The 16667-nt window shown below is 29.6% G+C and overlaps 1 protein-coding gene across 1 annotated transcript in view; it reads right to left on the bottom strand.

The window, feature by feature from the left end:
* LOC145288128 (uncharacterized) overlaps positions 1-16667 on the bottom strand; it is a 361708-nt gene that overhangs the window by 59155 nt on the left and 285886 nt on the right. Inside the window, exons 29-34 of the mRNA XM_080136193.1 lie at positions 16584-16613; positions 14834-14904; positions 14064-14197; positions 8638-8776; positions 8017-8136; positions 6142-6244 (exon numbers count right to left, since the gene is read on the bottom strand). Coding sequence (XP_079992319.1) covers positions 6142-6244; positions 8017-8136; positions 8638-8776; positions 14064-14197; positions 14834-14904; positions 16584-16613 — 597 coding nt within the window. The remainder of the gene's footprint in view (positions 1-6141; positions 6245-8016; positions 8137-8637; positions 8777-14063; positions 14198-14833; positions 14905-16583; positions 16614-16667) is intronic.

The following is a 16667-nucleotide window of genomic DNA, read 5'->3' as shown; positions in this document are numbered from 1 at the left end:
TTAAAAGATGCAGGAATGTGTCTACAAATTCCTTGTTGATTTTGTCCTTATCCTCTCTATAAAACCTCAATCTAAGTAAGGCATCAACGTGCAGTATCGTATTCCCTTTAACATACTCAACATCAAAGTCGAACACTGTCATTCTAATCGCCCAACGTAATATTCTGGATGTTGTAACTTTCGGTAGTTCTTTTCTTGGGTTGAAAATAAATTCCATTGGTCTGTGATCACTTTTCAACAAGAATTTTTTTCCCTCATCAAGACCTGTCTTGCTCCGTTGTCCACATTATGGCTAGTGTCTCCCTTTCTATATTCGGATAATTGAGTTCAGTCGTTGTTAATCTCCTTGATAAGTACATTATGGGACGGACATCTTGTGACAAAATACCGGATACAGAATGCTCACTAGCATCAGTAGTTAGAGTTATGTTCTTCTTAGGGTCAAAAATTTGTACTATTGGCTTTTTTGCCAGAATCTGTTTTAAGTTTTCAAAGTTGGTGTTCTAACCAAATGAATTCCACATTTTTTTCCTTAACTTCGCAAATGGTTCTGTCAACTCATTATATTTTGGTACATATTTTCTATAAAAATTTACTAAACCTAAGAAGGACACCAACTCTTTTTTATTTTTTGGTTTAGCCACTTTTAGAATTTTCTCTATTAGTGCTTTATCTGGAGAGATCCCTTCCTTTGATATTGAGTAACCCAAAACTGATATTTCATTACTGTTGGTTACACACTTTTTTGTATTTACTATCATACCAGCATCTCTTAGCCAGTTCAGTATATTTTCAGTTTTTTTCTTTAAATCATCTTCATTTAAATCTCCATTTTCTACTACTTTTAGAATAGCTTTTTGAAAAATTGCACTTGCCGTTTTTATGCCATACGGCATCTTTTTCCACCTTAACAGGCCTATAGGTGTGTTTATGGTCATCACTTCTTTAAAATTTTCATCTATGGGTAAGCTGATTTTAGGTCTATCTTCGAAAATACTTTCATTCCAGCAAGTTTATGTAAAGCTACTTCCACATTTGGAATAGGGTACGACTCAGCGCAAACTTTATGGTCCACCCCTATTTTATAATTCTCAAGTCACCGTCTTTTTTTAATACCACAATGGTTGATGCCCATTTACTTCCTCCTGGAGGGTCAGGTTCTAATAAGTCTTCCTTTATTAACTTTCACAACTTAGCTACTATTAACAGTAATAAATGCACTGGTACTTTTCTCGCTTCGTAGTAGGAGGAGGAGGGGGACATTTTCTTTTAATTTTAAGCTAGCTTCATAATTTTTTAGTTTTCCTGTTTTTTCCATTTCTATCTCATTAATCAACTTCATTGAATTTATTTTTAATACGTCATTTCCCAATAATCCATGCATTTTTTGGCAATTTGTAACTATAATGAGTACTACTTCATATTTTTTCTTTTAGTTCTATTGAAACTTCAAAGTAAACTCATAATTGCTATAATCGAGCCATTAAACAGACGTAATTGTACGTTGCTTTTTTTTTAAAACTGTTTTCCCATTTTTTCCCACAAATTTCTGGGTATTATAGTCACTTCACTGCCAGTGTCTATTTGTATTTCAACAACACAGTTGTTGATTTTCATTTTTATATCTCAATTCTTAGATACAGTATTTTGTATATTATCCTTCTTTACATTAAAATTTGTCTATTTTCATCCTCTATTCTTCCCACAGTTTTCGTTTTACATACTTTTTTTAAACACTTTGAACATGTTTTTCCAAACACTAGGCATTTTTCTTTTTTCATTTTATAAATTTTTTTCACAGTATGTACAATTTTTTCTTTATGTTTTTACTGTATGTGTTTTAGCCATTAATTCTTCATAGGAGTTATTTTTATTTTGGTTGTAGGTATGTATTAATTCCTGCTGTTGTATAAATTCTAGACACATATTTGAGGGCATGTTTATAAGCTGTAACTGTTCCATTAGCTTATATCTATGTGCTGAATTATGCATACCTTCAATTAATGTTAGTTGAATTAACCCTTCTTCTGTTGTCTGTATGAATATATTTTGATCTATGGCCGATTACAAGGCCATCTACATATAAGGAACCATTTATCTTGTTTAGACAGTTTACAATAGGATTGATTTTATATTGAAAAAGGTGACTGACAAAATAAATCGTTGAGGAATTCCTCCTTCCTGTATTTTTGTGTTTGAGAGGGTCGATCCAATTCTTACTTTAAAACTTCAATCAGATAGAAAGTCTTTTATCAGGTTGAGTAATCTGCCTTTTATTTTGAGGTGATATAGGTCATTTAATATACCCCGTCATCATGTTGTGTTGTATGCTTTCTCTAAATAAAAAAAGATAGCTATTGCATTCTTTTTTTTAATAAACACATCTTTAATAAAGATTTCTAAGCAGATTGTGTTCCTCTTTCATTTCTAAAACCACTTTGCAGGTTGGTAATTAGGCCACTGGTTTCTATGTACCAGTTTAATCTTTTATTTATCATTTTTTTCAAAGACAATTTGTCAATGCTTTAGGTCTAAAATTTTGTGGATCTGTACTGTCGCTCTTTTTTTCTTGATTTGGAAGATGTTTCAGAAATTCATAACGCATTTCATCTGTACTGTCGCTCTTTGGCTAAGAGATGGGAATCATGATTGCCTGCTTTCAACTATTAGATAATTTTTTCTTGAACCACAGTTGAAAGTATTTAAGAGATATGTTCTTGATTTGGAAGATGTTTCAGAAATTCATAACGCATTTCATCTGTACCGATAGCTGTATTATGATTCGTTTATGGCTTTTGTGGGTTCAGTCTTAACGAAAGGAAAGTCATATTCTTCTTTGCAGTTCGAGTTGAAGTTTATCTTTTTTTCCATATCTTGTTTTGTCCTTTGGAAGGACTGACTGTAATTTTTGCAAGAGGAATGGTTTTTAAAGATTTCAGCAAGGAAATTAGTTATATTTTTAATCTCTGTTGTTTTAGTGTTATTTTCTATGAGATGATCTAAGAACATATAAGCTTTCTATAGGAGAGATTTTAATGTTGAGATGATTTAAAGGGGAGAGTAAGTTTTTGCCTGAGATTTTCCTGATGTTCCACACCCGTTTTGGATTTGTGTTTATGTTATGTAATCTTTCCATGATGTCCTTTTAGCTTCTTTGATCACTTTTTGAGCTATTGCTTATTTTTGTTGAAGTTTAAATTGTGCTTTGTTGGTTGAGAGTTGAATTTTCATAAAGCAGCTTAACGTATGCGAATTGCTTTTTTGCATTCATCGTTGAACCATGGTCTTTGCTGTTTGTTCTGCTACATTTTGGTATACATTCGTATGCGATAGCTAGTAATAATTCAGAAACTATTCAATAGATTTATTTGTTTTTTTTTTTTCATCTGAGAGTTTTTGTTGGCATTTTTTTTCATATTTCTCCAAATTTGTTTTTTGCTTTTGTTTTTTTTGAGGAAGATGGTTTTTGGTTTCTTTCAAATTTGTCAGGATTATTGGGAAATGGTCGCTACCTCATGAGTCTTCTAGAACTTTCCAGTCGTATGAGGATAGTAGGGTCACACAATGATAAGTCCAGTCATCATCATTGGCAATCACTCGTGACGAGTATGATTGTTCTCCCGTCAGTGAGATTAGGTCTGATCATCTGTGGGTCTTCAGATGGCTGTGGAGGCCGATCCTTGACCTGCAGACTTTATTGCAGTGGAGGCATGTGTGAGTGGTCGACTGGGTAGTGGAAGACGTGGGAGAAGCTGTGTTGGTAGTAGATCTCTCCTTTCTCTGCTTCCTCCTGCTTTCTGTGGCTCTGTGGAGGTCTTTTTCTGAGTGAGCCATGCCTTCATGGACCATCCTGCTCCACATGCCCCTCTGGAGAACAGCATCCTCCCAGCTAATGAGGCTGAAGTGACACTGTCTTAGGCGGGTCTTTATGCTGTCCTTATATCTCTTTTTCTGCCCTCCTTAGGACCGCTTTCTCTCTTTTAGCCGACCATAGAGCATTTGCTTCTGTCCTCCTTGAGATAGCTTTCCCTCTTTTAGCTGACCATAGAGCATTAGCTTTTGAAGGCGGTTTGGGAGAATATGCTTTCCATATATAATATTTTGATTGCAAAAGTTCCCCTCTGGACGAAAGTACCGTAGGTTTGCAAGAACAGATGCCACATATAAAAATATTTTGTCTAGACTATTAGCCCCTATCTTATGTAATTTTAGAACAACATTTTAGACACATTTAGTCGTTATAATAAAATCCTACATTTCATCCTAGGAGCAACATCATCGCAATTGCAACCATCTTTAGAGGAAGTAATTCCTATTTTTCCCTCTAAATATCAAGTCTTCTGGGTTGTCTATAATCATTTCCTCAAATGTTTTGGTTTGTTTTGGGTTTAGTTTGATGGTGGTGTAAGATTAGTATTATTTGTGGAATGTTGAAAAAGGACATCTGGTTTTTGTTTTTACATTTTATCTTCTGTTTTTAGTTTATCTTGTTGTTTGAGGTTCTGGTTTTTGAGCTTGATCGAGACCTATCTATTTTGTTTATTTCCTTGCTTTGACAGTGATTAATGACTTATTTCTAGTTTTGTTGTTTCCATTTGTTCATTTGTACTTTCTATTTTTATTTCTTCAAACAGTTTGAATTTATTTCACATTTTTGTTTGGGTGATTCTGCTTTCTTTTCCATGGTCAAAGGTTTTGTTAATTTCATATTTGCTTTTGTAGAGCTTTGTTCTTTGAAACATTGGTTTTTTTAATGAGAGTGGTTTGGGTTTAGGAGATTAGTACTTTATTAGATTCTTTTCTGATTACTGTTTTTGCTTTCTCTATTTTTTGGTGATGTAATCTTTTTAAATTTTCTTGAAAATTTAATCATTGATTTGTTTCTAGGCATATTAGTTTTTCAATAACTTCATGGTATTTATCTATCTGATTCTTCTACTGCTTTTGCATAGAGTTTATCTAAAGTATATGATTCAACTATTTTTTTGGCTTCAGGGTATGCTATATTTCTTTTATATTTTACTCCTAAGATTTCCTTCTCTTTTTTCCATTATTCACATGTTTCAGAGAAAGCTGGAAGAGTTCCTTGGCAATTAGTACATTTCATTTCATATTCTTTTTCTGTTTTGTTCTTTTGAGCTACATTTGGTGTATGTAGGGTAACCTCGGCAGTTGTCTGATGTTCAAATTTTTGGCATTGGAAGCATCTTAGGGGATCAGGGATATATATTGTTTTACTGTTTCAATAGTATATCCTATTTTGATTTGGGGAGAATTTGAGCATTTATAGTAAGAATGTGTGTCCTTGTGAGATTTTTTTCATTGTTTTTATGTATAAATTACGTATATTCTTTTGTGATAACTTTTCATTGCATACAAAATTTCTTCAGTGTTAGCAAGGGATAATTCTCTGCTTCTAACTATTCCTTTTGATTGGTTTAAAGTTTTGTATGACTTTGATATGAAAAGTTTTAATTTTTCTTATTTTCTCACTCTAATTTTATTAGAATATTTTCAATAATAAAGGATGATAATTTGGATAACGGTTTTTCCCCCAAGGGATTCTAAAATATAGAATTTGAGAAATTCTATGTCATCTTCTTCATTATCTGAATCAGAAACTTCAGAATGAGATCTCTTTTTTTTTCTTTTTTTTTTTTTGAGAGGCATAATTTAGCCAATTATTTTTCTTCTATTCCTCCCATGTTGTGGGGAAACCCATCTGCTCCAACACAACAGGGATATAGGAGAGGTATACTCCACTCTTTGTCGGACTCAAGCATTTGTTTCTAAGCCTCTTTTTCTTTTTTTGTAGAAAATATGTTTTTCATTCATGTTGGGTTTGTTATCCTTCAAGTGGATTGATCCTTCATCTACCACTTACTAAATCTGTTTATTGTATAATAGAAGATTCACTAGGGGAGTATAATATATTTACTCACACACAGTTTTGCTTTGTGATGGTATTCACCCTTTGGATTGTGAAAACGTTTAGGAAAATATCCAGAGTTTTCTTTTAAATGTAAATTTAATTTGAAAATGTCTATATAGTTAAAATAAAATACTCGCAGAATGTTAAATTAAAAATTTTGCCTTTAAATATAATTTTCATTTAATAAATAAAACTTTTCATTTACTTACCAAGAGGTTCAATAATCTGATCAACAAGTCCCATCTTTTTGGCCTTAGCAGGACGGATATTTTTACCTGTTAACATCATATCAAGAGCATTGGGAACAGATACCTGGGATTAAAAGGCATAAGAATAATTTTGCAGGTCAATCATCATCATTAACAACATCAAATATGTCGATTTTACATGCTTTAAAAATTGACCTCCAAACTTTTTCCTGATTAAACTTTTTCCTCTCTCAAATCCATCCTTATCTCACTCATTCAATCCTAATCAACCAACTCAATGAAATCTTCTGTCCTGCATCTCTTTACACTGTATAAATAATCTTCATCTGAAGTCATTAGATTTAAAATTTGTTACACATTGCATAGCCATCATATTATTCTTAGATCTATTTTCTCCATGTAGCAATAGTTGCAACACTTTTGGGTTATTTACTATTGAATCTGGTGATTTTGGTAAAAGTTTTATGCTTCAAGTTCTTTATATCTCCAAGTATTCATTCATTAGTTTTTAGTTTGGTTTTGTTGTAGAGAAAAATTGTTTTTTGACTTGAGTTTTGCAAAGATAAAAATATAAACAATAACAGTGCCGTAAGCTGGTATCTTTAGACAGCTTGATCTGGCAACACTAGGTCATACGCAGTGAAATGGCTTTCTCTTTTCTTAAAAATAGTGTTTACAACTGATCAGCAAAATGACTTAATTTAGAAAAAACATTTATATAAACATTAAAATTTTCAATACAGCAAAAAGTTCAAACTTCACATAAGGTACTGCAATTAAAAATAATTACTTACAATCATTCAAATCTAATACAAACAGGCAAAATAATTTTTAAATCTCATTTATTAATAAAATAAAACAAAAGTACAAATTTGTTTATAATTTAATTATGTTACAGAATCATTGCCAAGATCTCATTCCGAGTTTTATTCTAAGCTGATATAGCACATAATTGATGAAGCCCTTTTCAAAGTTATCAAAATAACAAAGTAGTAACAGCAACAAAATCAGCAGGAGCAGAAAGAATGATTTCTGCAAAAATAATCAATTCTGATTGGTTAAATACTCAAATAATAAAGTTTGATTGCTTATCAAGATCCAGCTTCAGCCAATCAAAACACAGTCGCCGTAAGAGCCAGGCACCTGTCAAACTTTTAGAATAGCTTTTTGAAAAATTCAAAAATTCAGAGTTCAAGATCACCTAGCAGAGAGGATTGGAGCAGCAGCAGCAACACCAAACAAATCGTTGTCAATCAAAACTATACCCAAGATACAAGGGAACAACCCAAATACAATCTGGCCATTGGGCCAAAGATTCTCGACAACCCACAGTTGACTACATTGTTGATTTAACATAACATTTCAGGAAAATATTTTTTATCAAGAAACTCAATGAGATTAACCTTTAACATTCGAAATTAAAAACCCTGAGCAAAAATATTTTCCCAAATTTCGATGAGCAGTGAGCAACTAACTTCAAACATTTGGATTTGCACAAAAGCGTTATCTTGATCACAATGAATTGATAGCCTCAACAAACCAATGTTTTATTTCCTCAGCAGACAAAAGTCAAATCTTGCGATCACAGCCTGCTCAATATTACGACAGAAATATTTCTCTGAACATTGTAGTTAAAGCATGCCCAATATTATCCAATCTTTTCATCATTAAATTGACATTATCTTTCTTTCAATTTTAATCTAAAAATGATTGAACAACAATCAGTTAAAAGTCCATCTGTGTTTGTCTATTTCTTGACTATATGCTTATTTACAATATAACAATTAGAAAGTTTGTATTGTTCTTAAAAATGCTTTCACATGAAAAGATTAAAATTATATAAACTAAATGAAAGGGGGGGGGAAGCAAATTTACCAATTTTGGCAACCTCTGTGTACCACCTGCTCCAGGAAGAAGTCCAAGCATCACTTCAGGAACACCCAAAGCCGTTTTTTTATCTTTCACTGCTATTCGATAATGACACGCAAGTGCAACCTACAATTGAAAATGTGACAATGATGAAAGTATTATAAAATATATTTTATTAACTATTTGCCTTAAAATAAAATTTGCTGTGTTCAAAGTTTAGAATTTTTATCAGACTTTACAAAACTCTACAGAGTTTACTATAAAAATGTTCAGTTGATAGAAATAAATTCGAAATTATACTTGCATTGATTACCACCAAAAATATTTTTTGCTAGGAGGAAATGCATTATAAAAATGATTCTTGTTAAGTAATAAAATTTTAAGAAATTATTCATGAATGCTGTTGGTAAATGTTTGAAATTATGTATTGGGATTGCCATCTGGTATAGTATTAATTATTAAGAGAGAACTTTAATTGTAAAGTGATCATGACAAGTTAAGAAACATATTTTAAAATTGACAACTGATTATTTTCCTGTTAACATCATATATGAATAAAAAATAAACTGTAAAGGTGTACTGATACTTTGTAATTTATTGAATGGGGGAAAAAAAAAAAACATTAACCTCAAGTCCACCTCCTAAACACATGCCCATAATTGCAGCAACAATAGGTTTTTTGCTTTTCTCCACTTTTTCCAACATTTGCTGTCCAGCCTGAGAAAGTTTGGTGGTTTCCTCGGCAGACTCACTTGCCTTCAGCATTCTAAGAAACAAATTTTTAATATTTTATAATTAGGTTTTCTTTGGGAAACACATTTATATATGAATGCAAAAAGGCAAACATTTTTTTTCATTATTGAGGAATTTCATTTTAGCAATAGCAAATGTTTTTGGAAATTCAAATGAATAAAATAAATAGCTCAATTTGTTGAACTGCATATCTATTAGAGAAACAGCATTGCTAACTCTAAAATCTCATTGAATAAATTAGTATTGAAGATCAATTTTTAAAGAAAATGAATTATCAATATTTCCATAATAGTAATAAACAAAATCAAATAATACTTTTAAGAAATCAAAACTGAAATATTATTTCTAAAGAAAAAAATTAATATCTTTTCCAAATATTAACATCTATAAAAACATAAGCGAATTTATTTACATTATCAACTTCAATATATACACTTTCTTTCAAAACAATGAAATGTCAGCAAGGATTTTCTTTGTAATTGATGTAGTTGTAAATAGGTTTATACTAGTAATTACCTACTTATAAACCTATTTACAAGTACAGCAATTATTTCCACAATTTTATCTTTTTATAAAAAGTTTCATCCTTTTATAAAGAAACATGATTTGTGAGGGTACAAAGTGTTTATCATAAGTAGATTAATTTTTATTTATGGACAAAAATTCATTGATGGATTGGATGGCTTTACTAAATATGTATGACTAAAAAATTATCTACGATCAATGTACGACTAATTGCCACTGATGATGATTAAAGCAAGTTAGATGTAGGTGATCAACTGGGTCCATTAGTGTAAAATATGGTAAAACAATCTTGTAATAAACAATAAAACGAATTAACTTAGAAGTCTCGAGAGGTTATTTTTGGCAAATATCTTTTTAACTCCATACCTAAAAAGATATTTATTAAAGAAAACTCCCAATTTTTATTAAATATTCCCTCTTACATGGACAATCCAGGGAGTCTGTTAGCACAAAAAATATTTAAAAAAAAAAACAATAAAACGACTTTAGTCATAGTCGCGATTATTTTTGGTAAATCCTTAAAGACCGAGACATTTTTTTCAACCAAGTGTGCCACATATTTTTATTTTTTAATCCTTAAATAAATAAATAAATAATAAACAAGTTTATTTCTTTAGTCACAGTCACAACTTTCAGTTGAGAATTTTTTTTTTCTTTTTTTGGTAAATCAAATTTTACAAGTGATCTTTTTCTTAAAAATTTCAATTTTGTAATAATGTAACACTAGAAAATCTTTGTAAAAAGTATCATCATTATTGACTATTGCTTTTATTTTTTTTTGTTTTTTAAATTAAACTTGAAACTATCAAATTTACTTTGATTAAATAAACCCTTAACAACTGAGAATTATTTTTTTTAATACAGTGTATGAAATAATTGTCTCAATTTTAGGATTTAATTAGACATACATAAAATCATGTTTAATTTTTAATCATGCATAATTAGCAAAATCAAGGTACCACTAATCTAAAAAAATAAACTTGTTTATGTTTTTACAAACATTTTTAACAAAAAAAAAAAAAAAAAATGAAAAAAAAAATGGCACACAGAATTGAAAAAAAATTGTTTCAGTTTTGTAAGAAGTCCATTATGTAAATAAATACTTATGTATCTATTTATTTTCTGCCTTAAGAGAGAATATTTTAAAAAATAATTTATTTTTTGTAAATACTTTTTATATGAATCTAAAAATATACTTGCCAAAAAGTTAAACTCTTGACTCAAACTTGTGAGTAAATTCCCTTTCCCCCCCCTTTCTTTTTCTCTATCTTAATTATTCAATTCTTCCACCGCTTCTTTTATCATTCATCCTTTATTTATATTAGTTGCCCTTCTTCCTACTACCTAAAAACATTCATGGACATTTATGAAATGAAATATGCACGCTGACAAGATAAATAATATTCTCAGAATTTTTAGCAATACAGAAATTATTTGAGACTAGCTATACTCGGCCACATGTTGTGTGACCGAAAATAATCAAAAAACATAAAAGGCAAAATGTATGATTCTTATGTTCAGGTTCTGAATACCTGTGGATATTGCTTTCAAATATAATTTTGTTGTTTGTTCAGTACTGTACTAATAAAAATATTGATGTTCATGTGAAACCAGTAGTATTTACTGCATTGCCATGTTGCAGTACTGAAAATATCCAAAATGTATGCAAAACGATAATGTATTATCATTATTATTATTAATGTGTTAATAATTGAAGGGAATAGTTTTTGCAGAAAATAGAAATGTAAGCTATTTCTCATATATTTACGGCAAATGTCACATGACACAACAGAAATGGCTGCCAAAAGCATTTGTTTCATGGAATGCGTAAATTAACAAAAAATCTAATTTGTTATAATGGTGTTTGTAAATAAAAATCAACTTTTTACAATAACGAAGAAGCACCGTCTTTTATCGGGTCAAGACATAAAAGGCAAAAATGTAAGTATGTTTTTAAATATAATCAACCTTTTGGCTGTCTGATATTGCTACAATAACGAAGAAGCATCCTTTTGTATTGGCCAACCTGTACAATGAACACCCACATAATTTGACCCGGAAAGTAGTGGGAAAAGTATAGCAAGACAGAAGTTAGAAGAAAAAAATATTTAAAATTTACTGATTAGATAGATATTTAATTATCTAAATAAAACTTGTAGTTTGTAATGTTTACTAACATCTAATAAATGTTTTTGCAAAGTATTTATAAGCAAAAGTTGTGTTTTTCAGTGGTAACACACGCTGACACAAACACACGCACACAGAAACACGCATGCACGATTCTGACAGCTCCAAAAATGTAAACAAAGTAACGGGCTTGAAATTAAAAAAAAGAAAAAAAAATTTTAAATGTAAATATATTGATTGTAAATTTACCGAATATCTATATATCTTTAGTTTTCTCCAGAGAAGTTGCTGTTTCTATTACATTTAATATTTCAGATTGCAAAGTATGTAAAAACAGAAGTGTTTTTATTTACGAACACATGCTGCACTGAACACACATTTAATTTTTTTTTCTTTGTTGCAACAGTTTTAACAACAGACGTTGTGTTTTTTTTTTTATCAGGCCCATCGCCAGGCAAAATAATGTTTCTTAGTGACATCATTTTTTTTAAATTTTAGTAACTGTTTGTTTATATAGAGAAGAATAGAATCCCGTAATATGAGACTATTCAGAGCTCAGCCAATGAGAATGGGCGGAATTTGAGAAGGGAGAATTTATTGTTTTTGAATCGGGAAATGGAAAGATTATGCTATGTCTATGATCTAGTTACAAAGGGTGCAAGAACAATATTTGTAGAATGTATATATTTCCTCCCAGTCTTGATTGGGGACAGTAGGAGGACTTAATATTTAGAGAGAAAAATAGGAAATACTTCTTCTAAAGATGGTGCGATTGTGATGGTGTTGCTCCTAGGATGAAATATAGGATTTCATGTGCCTAAAATGTTGTTCTAAAGTTACATAAGATAGTGGTTAATAGTCTAGACATAATAAATTTGTATGTGGTATCTGTTGTTACAGACCTTCCGTACTTTGGTCCAGAGGGGAATTTCTGCAATCAAAATATTACATATGGAAATATTTTAATTTCTGAAAATTAACTGTCTGAAGTTCTTATACCAATTAAAATAATCTAAATTTAAAGCCTCTGAAAACAGATATATTTTTCTCCAGAATAACATTAAAATATGAGTAATAAAATACAACAAATATCGATAAATGGAAAATAAAATGTTATTCGATGGAGGAATGTTCACTTTAGAGATATCAAATGAATTTCATAGAGATGAGTAAAAACTAAAGATAACTGTAAAAAATGTCGATAATTTCCAATTGAGAACCAAAAGGTTTTAAGAGTTTGCTTCGTTGAGATAAACATAAACTAAAGTGAATTATAGCAAAACAAGAAGACAAGTCCACTATTTCTGAACAATCGAAGGGAGATAATAACTTAATCAAAGTTATTTTCAAGATGTCAGTTCTAAGAAGAACACTGCTTTGGCAATGTAGTGTTCAATATATTCTCTGTATCAAGCCCATGTAAATACTATGCGGACTAATTTTTGTCTTTGCATGTATGGATACTGTAAACAGGCTAGAACTTTTGAGAGTGTTGTGGTCTCAACTATAAATACTGTTTCGCAAGAAAAACAAACCAGTTAGTTAGAGACTTACTTTCCTTATTGCGAACTCCATTAAAAGATGTTAAAAGTTTTCACCATGGATTTCACACATATGGGATTAACACACCTGGATGATCACCTTGCCAGGAATTTCTGTCTTACCAAGTAACCATGAACTTCTGAATTTTTCTCTTTTATCCTGACACAGGATTTATTTTGAATTGTCTTCACTAAATATTTACCAAATATTTCTGGACATTCTCTAAAAAAATGAACAAGCTAATTCAAGTTGATTGCTATTTGATTGATGTTGTTCTTGAGTGTTGCGAATTGTTTTTATGCTAGGGGTTGTTGTTGGCACCTTATGACTGGTGGCATCAACTCCTTTACAAAACTGATAACAAGTTTTGGCTGACATGCAATTGACCTGATGGACAAGTTTGATTTTATTTTATGCAAATGTGATCATGACTAAAAGATGGCAGAAAAGTGTACATTCAAAGTTAAAGTAGTTAAACTGAACTGTACTAACTAATGTGATTTTATGGAAATTATATTCTTGGTACAAGTGTCATTCTCACGATTTCAAGATAAAGTATAATTAATTTATATATAAATATGACGATGCTCATTTTCATGCATTGAAGGGTACTCATATTTTTTTTAGTATAAAATGTTTACAGCATAGAAGATAATGAAATCAATTCCACCATCAATTCTCTATCTGATGTAAAATATTGAGTCAATTGTAAAAATGGAATTATATGATGTTGGCAAACATGACAGCAAAGCAAACAAATTTTTAAAAATATTACTTGTTGAAACAATAAATTGAAAAAAAAAAAAAAAAATCAATGGATAATTGCTTGCAGACAATTACTGTCAGAAAAAGAAAAGTTATATATTAAAATGCAAATGCTGAAAATTTTTAGCATATACATTGGTAGATTTTTATATAATAAATTCAATAAAATAGGTTACAATAACCTAAACATTTGACATCTAAATTGATCATTTAAAATTTGACAAAACAAAAAATTGGTTCATTGGGGTTTAAGTGACCTGCAAAATAACTTCAGATGAATTGAAAACACATGATAATATTTTTCAATTATAAATTAACATTTATTAGCAAAAGAGACTTACCCAATGTCAGCACCAGCCAAGAAACAGCCTGGTTTTCCAGATATAAGTACTATACTATTCACATTGCTGTTTGACCATAGTTCATCAAATATTTCATTAAATTCCTGCTGTACAGGTTTGGATAAAGTATTAACCTAAAATAAATTAAAATGTTTACAAAAAAAAAAAGAAAAAAAAAAAAAGGTGTTTTGCTTCAAACTAATTTAATACATCCTGAAAACTAATATTTTAATATTTTGTAATGTGAGAGAAACTCTAAACAAACAATTGAATAGTTATTAAAAATTAACCTTTACTAAAACGATCTTCATTGATAATCACATGCAATACACACTGATAATATAAGACTAAACTATTTTTCCAAATGACAAAAAACGTTCTATTTACAGGTTCTATAAAATCATTTTTATCTATAATTAAAATTGACACTTTTCATTGTGAATTATATATGGAAAAAGGAAGGACTATTATCAAATTGTTATATTAAATCAGATTATCAGTTCTTTAATTCTTAAAAACACATAATTTACTTTTAAATAATTATTCATTTTTCTGATTAAAAATTTTTTCACTTCAATGGAGCATAACAAATAGGTTAAGCAGTCACTAATTAAAATGTGGATCAATTGTTTTACTGACTAAATACAAGTTTGAGGTTAAAATCCTACAAAATCTTTAGAAATTTATTAAAATAGATATCTAATGAAAGCCTGCAATGTTTTTAAAAATCACAAATAAAAAAATAGTAAGCAAAATAAAATATTCCAAACCTTTGAACCTGGAGAATTTAACCTTACCACTGCTACACCATCTTTCATTTCATAATTTACATGAGTTCGAACTAGTGAAAAAAAAAAAGATAAATATTTAAAAAGTAATTACATAAGTCTAAAATTGCATTTTTTTAATTCAATATTAAAATCATTTATTAGATAAAATTAATAATTATTTCGCAACTAGGCTCATCATCATCATCATCACATTTGATTGAATGAACTTTAGAAATTGACTTTATTTCTGGTTAGTTTTCTTTAGAAGTTATTTCCTTAACCAAAGTAAAAGTTTTTTCTGGGCTGGATGCCCTTCGTGATGCCAACATAATGAGGTGATGGGGACTAGTGATTGAGAGACTATCTCTAGGTGATGAGCTAGAAATAGTCTGCCGTACTTGCCATTTACTGATGTTTATTTTTTTCAACTATATCTTTTTTATACAAAATCAGCAATACTAATCAAACAAACAACATATATTCACCAATGTTATTAAAAATAAAGCATAAATAATGTAATTAAATAGTTAGATGAACAAACAATTAAAATTATCACAAAAAATAAAAAAAGGGATGAAAAACAAAAATGTACAACATGCAAAGATAGTCTTTTAGTAGATTTTCTTATGTTTATAATTGACTCTTCTAACATTGAAAAGACAACACCTACTACTGCAGTATATTACCCAATTATTATTGGGCATATCAAAAATTGTTTAAGATTTTACTTAATATTTAGTACAAAACCTTTCTTGTAAAAAACATGTTTTATACACAATTTGTATTGTATTTCAAAATGAATTTCAAAACATTAATTTTAAATCATAATTCAAATGATAAATATACACAAATGGATTTAAGAATGATGCCATCAATATTAACAAGTTCGAAGCATTTAACATAAAACCTAACCATCTGAAAATTAGAGTAGTCTTTTTTTTTTTAAATCTACTTTGCAACAACTTTTAGTATATTAAAAAATTATTTGAAAGATTTGAGAGGAAATTTCACGAAAAGTATAGATTTCTGATTAAGTGCTATGTGCAAATTTGGAATTAAAAATATCCATATAATATTTAGAGAATAATGTATTATCTGACGAAAATAGACTGTTGAAAGTAAATGGCTTTAAAACTTAAATGCAAAGTTTCATAGCAAGTTCACTGTTATACATAAATTTCTAGCACTGGCATGAAGCACCATCATATTCATTGTGCCATACATATGCATGGCACAATGAATATGCTTGAAACTTATTGTCATGCTGATATTGCATTCAAATTCTCAAAATACTCAAATTCTGTGGAATTTGGAAAGAGAGAAATTTCATTTTAATGATTCCGCGTTATGATGTTACAGTAAAGTCATTTTAGTTTTTATTGGTTTGCAACTCCAAGTAAACACTTTTTATTCAACTTTAAAAAAGTTATCTCTCTTGTCAATTTTTATGTGATTTAAAAATGTTTTATTAGCAATTGTCTGACCCAGACTAAGTGAGTAATTTGTAGCTAAGTAATTTATTATATTACCAATAACATGGTACAACAATAATGAATAAAAAGTGGCTAGTCAGAGATAAAATTTTGCCAGCTATATGTTATTTGGGTCTGATTTTGAAAATTCAACAAGTTAACTTTATGTTGGAAAATTTTTACAAAAACTAAGTGTTAGAAATTCAGCTTTTAACCACATAATTGGCAAAATAAAAAAGAAAAAATGAAATCATAAATTGTTTTTTTTTTAAACTCACCAGCCACGGATGAAAAATACATTGTATTTCCTGTAAAAAAAATAATTAAAAAAATATGAAACCATGTGAAGAGCAAAACAAGCA

The sequence above is a fragment of the Euprymna scolopes genome, chromosome 11, assembly GCF_053919585.1.
Source record: "Euprymna scolopes isolate OS-2025 chromosome 11, ASM5391958v1, whole genome shotgun sequence".
NCBI classification, from domain to species: Eukaryota; Metazoa; Mollusca; class Cephalopoda; order Sepiida; family Sepiolidae; genus Euprymna; species Euprymna scolopes.
This window is presented reverse-complemented; position numbering and strand designations above follow the sequence as displayed.